The sequence below is a fragment of the Herpailurus yagouaroundi genome, unplaced genomic scaffold (assembly GCF_014898765.1).
Source record: "Herpailurus yagouaroundi ecotype Mexico unplaced genomic scaffold, PumYag 159, whole genome shotgun sequence".
NCBI lineage: Eukaryota > Metazoa > Chordata > Mammalia > Carnivora > Felidae > Herpailurus > Herpailurus yagouaroundi.
In genome coordinates this window covers 10157407-10166186 of record NW_024412400.1, presented here as the reverse complement: position 1 = coordinate 10166186, position 8780 = coordinate 10157407, and the positions used below count along the sequence as shown (strand labels likewise).

General features: G+C 58.7%; 1 protein-coding gene across 2 annotated transcripts; it reads right to left on the bottom strand.

Annotated features, from left to right (window-relative positions):
• Nucleotides 1–74: 74 nt before the first annotated feature.
• On the bottom strand, nt 75–8347 carry KLHL40 (kelch like family member 40). 2 transcript variants are annotated; one of them, XM_040479947.1, is made up of 7 exons: nt 8248–8347; nt 5618–6886; nt 4131–4291; nt 3774–3881; nt 3384–3569; nt 1466–1612; nt 75–639 (listed from the first exon to the last, which is right to left on the bottom strand). In XM_040479947.1, exons 2-7 carry the CDS (start codon nt 6779–6781, stop codon nt 528–530), a joined length of 1878 nt encoding a protein of 625 aa, XP_040335881.1. In that variant the 5' UTR covers nt 6782–6886; nt 8248–8347; the 3' UTR covers nt 75–527. The 2 variants fall into 2 exon arrangements, with proteins under 2 accessions (XP_040335881.1, XP_040335880.1); XM_040479946.1 differs by having other exon boundaries at nt 8175–8339.
• Between the last annotated feature and the right edge of the window lie 433 nt (nt 8348–8780).

The following is an 8780-nucleotide window of genomic DNA, read 5'->3' as shown; positions in this document are numbered from 1 at the left end:
CGCTGACCTGGCCAGCCCAGCAGCTGAACGTTGAAGCCCAGAATCTTCAACCACTTGGTCACTGACTCTTGGAGTACCTGATTCCAGACCCTGAGCTACTTGCTCAGAAGGCACTTTATTCTTCTTAAGGAAGGTGACTTATCCAGGCCGCAGGGTGTGCTTGAGGGGGACACTCCCCATCTGACAGGTAAGGAGATGGCTTCCCGTGGGGAAATTTCCCCACGCACACACACGCAAGCTGGGACTGGGCCAGAATGCAGCCTGGGACACCTCTCTGTGGTTCTGGCTCATGGAACAAGGACATCAAGGATACGGAGATGCCTATGAGCCCTTAAGTTCCTCGTCCCTGCCCGGAAAGGCTAGGACTGGGCAGCAATTTCCCTCCCCTGCCAAAGCAGCAGCCCGGGCGGCACAACGGGATCCAGGTGGGTTCTGGCCTCTCCCAGCCTCCTCTCGGGAGTCCCCACATGGCGGGCCTGTGTGGCCACAGGACAGGAGGGATGCTAAGTTCAGGCCCTCCGGGCTGGTCACATCTTGGTCAGGCGCAGCACGTTGAGCCGCACAGGTAGGAAGGTGGCACCGGCTGCGTAGGCAATCTCCCGCAGGACGCCCTCCCACTTCTTCTCATCCTCATTATATCTGGGGGTGGGAGGGATTGGGGACAGGAGCGCAGAGCTTGGTCAGCCAAGTGCAGAGTGGGCCCCGGCAGGGAGGGGTGGCTGGGTATGCTAGGCCCACCCCTGGGGACTGTCCCTCCGGCCCCAGGCCCATCTCCAGGAAGGTCTGGTCCTGGAGAATTCTCATGCCCTGGGAAAGGGGGCTGCCACAAGGCCCACCCTTAAAGAACAGCCACCCCACATTCCAGGAAGGGTCACCTCTTAAGGAATGCCACACTCCTCCAGGAAGGCCTGCATCTCCATGGTCCCTCCTCTGGACAATTCTGTATTCAGCACTCCAGAAGCCCCGGTCCCCAAGTTCCACCCACCCCCATGCCAGCAGCAGGTGCTCCAGGCACGGAAACCTCTTCCCTCCACCCCCAGGAAGGGTCAGATGGAAGGTGATGGTTCTGAGAAGCTGGGGTCCAGCTTCTTCTCAATCCTGGCCCCAGTTCTCCAGGATGGAGCAGGGAAGAAAAGCTTAGCTGCCTCTTCAGGGCCCCCTCTACTCCCTGGGGCCTGTTTCTGTGGGTCTCTGCCCTAAGCTTGGGGTCAGCTCCTGACTGAGACACGGCTGATGCTCCACAGTGGGACTTGGTACCCTGTGAGTCAACCCAGACTTTGCCAGCCACACAGAGACTGACTCTTGGAGTACCTGATTCCAGGGGCCGAGCAGGGTGTGTCTGGTGCCCCTTCCCCATGGGACTCCCTGGAAGAGGAATCGCCCCACTCCCAAATGAGCTTGCCAGTCCTGCTGTGGGGCATCAGCCTTGCTCAGACTTCCCCTCACCTCCCTGGGCCAGGCTCACCTCCAGATGTCATTGAGCTCTGTAGGGACCAGCTCTCCAGACTCGGTCTCCAGTGTGGCAAAGCCACCGATGGCATAAAGGGTGCCCGCCAGGCTGACCAGGCTGAGTGAGCTGCGTTCCTGTGGGAAGGCTTCAAAGGGTGCCCACCTGGTGGGGAGAAGGGGGCATGAAGAGGCGCATCACCCAGGGGCCTCAGGAGCCCCAGTGCCCATAGCTTCAGCTGCACCTCTTTGAAACCTGAATCCCAGACACCCATGCTCCCAGCACAACCTCTTGTGTCCTGACCCTCCCAGGACCTCCCGCAGGTCTTCCCCTTTCTCCTGCCCCTGCCACTTCCCTTCATGGACCCCTGGTCATTGCATCCAGCCTGTCCCGTGAAATCCACCACAGATCTCCCCATTGTCCCTCCTTTGCTCCTGAACTAATTCTTGCTTGCTCGCTACCTCAGCGGCCACTGAGCAGTCCTCTCCTGGTGCCCCTGCCCCATCCTTCTTCTCCTTTCACTGCCCAGTTATTCTCAGGGTGTCTTCACTCCCCTCCTCTGGCCCTGAAGTTGGGCCTTCATCCCTACCCTCCAAAACAGCACTCAGGTCCCCAGCCACCACAGAGCATAACATCCAGGCACAGCACGCATCTCTGCTGATGTGCCTTTCTCACCTCCCCCCTGCCTACCCTCTCCTGTCCTCAGGCTCCTTCCTGGATGATGTATCTGCCCTCACCATCCCTTGGGGTCCGGGCCTCGGTTTCTCCCTCTTACACTCTCTCTCCCGAGGGAGCTCGTCCCCTCCATTTTCTGTTGACCCCTGCTCAGCGTTCTCCCTGCCCTGGTGGGCTCCTCCTGGATGCCCCCAGTTCCCTCAAACCCACAGGTCCTAACTGGACCCTCACGTTTCTGATCTAATGCCAACTGTTCTCCAATAAATGGCCTCCCACCCTGCCTCAAAGGCGTCCACTTCTCCCTCTTATCCCCAACATCCAATCAGTCTCTAAGTTCTATTTCTTGTGTCTCCTAAACTCGAGCTGCTCAAGGTGTGGCTCGTAGACCAGAAGGCATCAGCATCACCTGGGGGCGGAGGGGGAATTATTACAAAGACACACTCAGGCCCTTCCCCAGGCCTGAGAATTAGAATCTGCATTCTAACATGATCCCTGGGAGATTCGTGTGTGCATTACAGTGGGAGATGCCCTAGCCTACGTCTTTCTCCAGTGCATCCCCTCTGCCCCATTTCTGCTGTGCCCGCATCTCCAGGCCACCACCCTCCCTTGCTATACAGCTGCACCCCTGCCTCCTGGGAAATCTTTCGTCTGTTCTCCACATCAGCTGTCATCTAATAAAACACAGATGTGAGCCTAAAAGCCATCACAGGCATTTCACCGCCCTCAGGATAAAGTCCCGCAGCCCTGCTCGCCACCTCTCCAGCCCACCCACCATACCTGAGCCAAGGCCCAACTTGGCACCAACTTCCCTCTGCCTGGGGCATCCTTCTCCCACCATCCCTTTCGTGGGCTAAGTCCAAATGGACTTCCAACTCAGTTTTCTCCCGACCTCCCAGGACCAGGCAGCATCTGTTTTGGTCACCGTTGTATCCCTGGCACCAGGCCACTGCCTGGTATGAGTCTCTGAATGAGGAACCTGGCACCTCCCACCCCACTCCTGGGAGCTCTCTCCTGCAGAGCAAGCTGGCCATACCCCTTGCCCCACCTCGTGGGGGAAGCCCGCCTCGTTGCTGATCAGGGGAGAGAGGCTATGTCTGTGCTGACGTCCAAGCTCAACAGCAGACGCCCAGGGCAGCAACTATGGGTCCTGCCAGGACAGACACGGAGAGGGCCAACAGGCCCAAAGCCACACAGCCAGGCAGTTACAGTGGGGCCCTTGGTCCCTGGCTGCCCAGCCGAAGGGGTCAGGAAACAGTCGTACTTGTTGTCCGCGATGCTGTATACTTCCGCTGAACTGGTCAGCCCCGTGTCTGTGACCCCAGCGGCTACAAAAATGCGGCCGTCGTGGACGGTGGCCCCGAAGAGGGAGCGGGCAGTCTGCATGGGTGCCAGCTCCTTCCACTCGAACTTCTTAGGGTCATAGACACACATCTTCTTCAGGCACTTCCTGGAAGGTGGGGGACACCGAGTGAGAGGGGAGGAGCCTGAGCACAGCGCCCCTCCTCGGCTTCGGGAGCACAGCGCCCCTCCTCGGCTTCGGCTTCGGCTTGGGTCCCTGCAGCCCGCACCAGCCCTGGAGAGCCTGGGGAGGCTGTGCTCCCGCTCTAACCTACAAACCCGCTCGTGCGCTCGCTCCAGGCCCCAGCCTCACCTGTCACTGCCCTTGCCGCCAATGACGTAGACCAGGTCCATATGGGAGAGCACCGCGTGGCCGTACACAGCGTAGGGCAGCGGGTCCGATTCGCCCCATTTGAACGACCTGAAGGGGACGGGAGTAGGGCGAGCGCCGGGGTCAGGCGTGCGCTGGGTCCGCGTCTCTGCAGTCGCCCGCCCACCCGACACACATTCGGAGCGCACCCCGTGCGCTACCTGCACCCCCAGGTCCCTCTCGCACCCCCCTGCCGACCGCCCCGCCTCCGCCTGCCCGCAGCCCCGGCTCTCGCTCGAGCCCCCGCCGCGGGGCCCCTCAGCGCCGCCCCGCCCCGCCCCGCCCCCGGCCCGCGCTCACAGCCGGTCGTAGCACATGACCGAGTCTAGGCTGCGCTCGCCGTCCTTGAGCTCCCGGCCGCCGACCACGTAGATGGAGTTGAGAGCCTCTCCCAGGCCGAAGAGGCAGCGCGGCGAGGGCAGCGGTGGCATTCCCAGCCACTCGGAATCCAGGTGGTCAAACTGCGGGGCCGGGCGTCCAGTCAGCCACCGGCCCCCACGTCCCCGGCCCCGCTCCACCCCGCCCAGCCACCCCGGGCCTCCAGGTGGGGCCAGAGCAGCCTGGAGGTCATCCCTGGAGACAGTGCCCTCTCTTCCTACCAGGCGAAGAACAACTGAGGCCTCCGGAGGTTAGGCACCCGGAAACCACCATTACAGCGCCAGGATGGGGCACCCCACGCGAAGTCCTGTCCCTTCCCCAGTACAACTCTGCAAGTGAGGCCTGCCTGCCCTGTTTTCCACCACATCCCACTGTACAGGAAACCTCCAAATACAGCTCTGCCACTCATCTCTTAAGATCTACAGTGTAAATCTGTGGCCCCGACCACCTCCACAGTCTTACACAATGGTATCAGAGGCTCATCTATCTGGAAAGTTTCTGGAGGCTGAGCGGTGTGAGGATGAATGCTTTATCACCATCAAGTAACCTTCAAACAACCTTATCAAGCAGGCAAAATAATATCCCCATTTACAAACAGAGGCCCGGAGAAAATAAACAATGTGCCCGCCATATGCCTTGGCTGGTAACTGGTGGAGCCACCCCTGGTCCCCCCACCCTGCCCCTGGTTTAACCCTGGTACCGTGTTGCCCCTCACCCTTCTCACACCTGGTCAGGCCTCACTGAGCACACCACTGGCTAGGTTCATTCCAGTCTCTGTCCCTTGCTTACCATTCCCCAGGCAGAAACACCCTAACTTCCCCTTCACGCATCCAAATTCCCCCCCAAATAGCAAGACTCAAACCTACATGGCCAGTCACCAGGAAACCGTCATCTCTGCCCTCCGAGATCCCACACTACACTACCATTTGGACTGGACACCCCACTCTATTGGCCCTTTGCGGGCCTCAATTTTCTCATCTGTACAGTGAAAAGACTAGGCAGGAAAGTCCCTTTGTTTGGGACACTCTGTTCTCTACTCCAGTCCTGGCTTCATGCAAAGGTCCTGGCTCCAGACCCCTACACTGACCTTGCTCCCCCTTCTCACTGTGTCTGACCTCAACTCCTGGGCAGAGATAGAGCCTCCAACATATAAGACCATCCTGGGGCCAACATCCCCCTGAAACTGAGACATCGGAGTTATGTAACTAATTGTCAATTGCCTATAACTGTCTTCAACCTTCAGGCAAGTGGCTCAGTCAACCCCCCCCCCCCCCCGCCGGTGTACTTCTCGTCCTAGACCCAATGGCCACTCCCAACAAGTAGACACAAGCTTCTCCTGGGCCCCAAGGCTGCCCCTCTCCATTCCCAGAACCCAGTGCTGGCTGCCCCTCCCAGGGCTGGGCAGGCACCTGCAAGAAGTAAGCACTCATGGGGTCCTCTTTGTTGTCCTCGTTGTAGAAGAGGCCCCCGGCCACAAAGACCTGGTTCTCCTTGGTCACGAGGCTGACATGGTTCTTAGGGATCTGGGTGGAGAGGGAAGCACAGTAACACTCGTTGGCTGCTGGATCATAGGCCACGGCTCCCTCCTCACTGATCATGAAGATGAGGTCCTGCAGGAACATGCCAAAGCGCAGAGTGTCATTGAGGATCCCGGGTATGATACGTTCGTCCTCCTCCACCTGCTCCTCCTGTGCCTTGGCTTCGCCTGTGCCCTTGTCAGCAGCCTTGGACCCGGCTGCCTCCTTCCCCTTGTCCTTCTTCTTCTTGCGCAGCACAGTGAGGCGGCCCTCGTGTGCGTCCTTCACCATCTGCACCTTGCGCAGCAACTCAGGCTGGGCACGCACAAGAGGGTGGTTCTCCACGCGGCTCTCCAGGAAGGCGCGCGGCAGCAGGCGGCAGCGTATGCTCTCGAAGACGGTGGGCAGCGCACGCTGGCGCTCTGCCTGCGCCTTGGCGTCGCCGCTGCCCGCCCACCGCATCACCGCCTCGAACACCGCCTCCTCCTTCTCCACGTTGAGGCCATCGCTGGAGATGATGGCGATGAGCTCGTCGGCCGAGAGCCCGAGGAAGTCGGCGTCGCGCGCCACGAGTGAGAAGCGCGCGCAGATGAAGTCGCGGGCGGCCACGGCCAGGCGCGCACAGTCGAGGAGGAGGCCGAGGCGGAAGACGGCCAGGCAGTTGGCGAGGCACAGGCGCTTCTGTAGGAAAGACACGCAGATGGTGAAGATGGACGGGATCTGGAAGCGGTGTGCTGCTGCGAACAAGTCCTGCACGCTCGCCTCGTCCAGCGCGATCTCCGACGTGTACAGGTAGTGCAACACCTGGGCCACCACGTCCGGGGACACCTCCTCCAGGCGCAGCTCGCCGGCCTGCTCGGGCTCAGCCAGGAAGCGCGCCCGGAAGTAGGGGCTGCAGGCGGCCAGCACCAGGCGGTGGCACGGGAACTCGCGCTCCCCTACCCGCACCACACAGTCGAGGAACTTGCCGTGGTCCAGCATGTCCTTGAGCCCGTCCTGCAGGAGCGTCTGCTGGTACAGCCGCTGCTCCTCCGCCTGCTCCAAGCCCAGCGCCATGGTGGGTGGCTTGGGGTGCCGCTGCCTGGCCAGGGGGGGCTCCTTTTTCTATTCCTCTGCTTTCCTTCTGGGCCACTCTCAGTCTACGCAGCTGTCTTCACGGAGCTATATATAGAGGTGGACAAGACCCTGTAAGGCGAGCTGCCTGGCTTCCTGCACATGACGCAGAGGGGACAGCTGGGTGGAGGCCCCCTCCCAGAGCAGCCTTGACTCAGCCCCAGGGGCTCATGGGACGGGGGTGGGGTGTCTGGGCCTAGGAGAGCCTCGCTGCCTCATTTCTAAATGGAGCACACCGAGGTTCCGTTGCAATTAAGACTGCATTCCTTGGTCAGGCAATACCCCTGAAGGAAGGGGATGACTCAAGCTCTGCCCCTCGGTCCAGGGAGGAAGAAGCATTGGTATCCCTCTTCCAGGGTCTCCCTTCCTTCATGCCTTCTGGGCTTTTCTGTCTGGGTGCTTCCATCTTCTTCCCTGGAGTATATCTCACCCCAGCCACCCCTGGATTCAGTGTGCTTGGGTTTCCTGCTCAATGAACTTGGGAATGGCATTCACTCACTGGGGACCTTGGTGCCCTATCTTTAAAATGGGAGGACCTTTCCCCCTTTCTGCTCCAGATCTGAGACCCTCCTTAGACTGTGCAAGGAAGCAAGAAGGTCACCATCTTTCCAAAGGGCCTGTACAGGTCACATGGCTCTGTTGAGCCTCAGTCTCCCTTTCTACACAATGAGGCATTGGAGGAGTTCAATTCTAAGGGCCACAATTACAGTTCTGCTGAGGCTCAGAAGCACTGAGGTTCTGTGTTCCTGGGAGTACACTATCACAGGGTTTTAACACTGTAAGGCGTCAGACACGCTAGAAAATTAATTTCCTAGGATTCAACTATTCTAGGTATAAAAACTCCCAGGGTTTTAGCATTCTAGAGGAGTGACACTGTGGATTCTAGTGTTCAAAACGTTAACACTCTTAAGAGTTTAATGTTCCAAGACAGCTGTCTATGCTCACTGTCTTTGGTCCATACTAAGCTTGACCTGAGCCTACGTGGCCTTGGGGCCCTTGTACCCTGTCTACCATTTAGGGGGTCAGAGTAGAGGCCAAGGATAGCCAGTCTTTATGCCCAGCCTTCTCTGACCTCCTTACCAACCTCCCCCACCACCACACACACACACACACACACACACACACACACACACACATCAGCCTCAGCCACCAAGATTAACTTGCTCCCAAAGTGCCAGAGGCTGCAGCTGTGGGTTAAATTTAGCCCCCAGGACACTGGTGTGAACTGTTATGGGGCATTCTCCCATCATTCCTCTGAGTCACTTGTTTATAATCTCAGGCTTGAGGGGCAGAGGGATTGGAGAGGGGACCTCAGGATAGGCCAGGGCTGAGTCACCTCCCATTTGGCGATCTCAGAGATGTCACCTCCTGTCCCTCCTGAGCAGCGCATTCAACGATCGTTTGCTCACCCCACCGGCAGGTCTTAGAGAGGCACAGCAGCTGGGCACGTCCTGGAGGTGGTCCTGTCCATCTTGCAGAAAGGGCAAAGTCTCACCCCAGGGCTCCCAGCAAGGTCCTGGGCTGCAGGGCATTTCCAACAAGCACCATCAGTGAAGAGACCAGGCTCTGCAAGGCTGAGCAACTTGGCCAAGTTGCTCAGCTGGCAAGTGGCCAGGCCAGGGCTCAAGGCAGATCTGCCCACCTCCAAAGGCTGTGGGAATCCCTCCCCACCAAACTGCCTCCCGCCAATTAACAACAACAACAACAACAACAAATTAGTGGTAGCTTCATTTTTCAAAGACCAGGACAGAAAGTACATACCAAACAATTAACTTATGTTTATCATATGACTCAATGACGTATTTTTAGATTATGATGAATCCCATAGTGCTCACTGCCTACCAGGCATTCCGCTAGCATATTTATATGTGGCTCATTCATTCATCGAGAACCCACTGTGCACTCTTCTCAGTGTTGAGGATTCAACAGTGAACACATCAGG

Coding starts and splice junctions, on each gene's coding strand:
- KLHL40 (XM_040479947.1), bottom strand. CDS start 6,781: ATGGCGCTGGGCTTGGAGCAGGCGGAGGAGCAGCGGCTGTACCAGCAG. Junction 1,613..3,383: donor TACAGCATCGCGGACAACAA/GTACGACTGTTT, acceptor TCTCCCCACCAG/GTGGGCACCCTTTGAAGCCT. Junction 640..1,465: donor GAGCTCAATGACATCTGGAG/GTGAGCCTGGCC, acceptor TCCCACCCCCAG/ATATAATGAGGATGAGAAGA.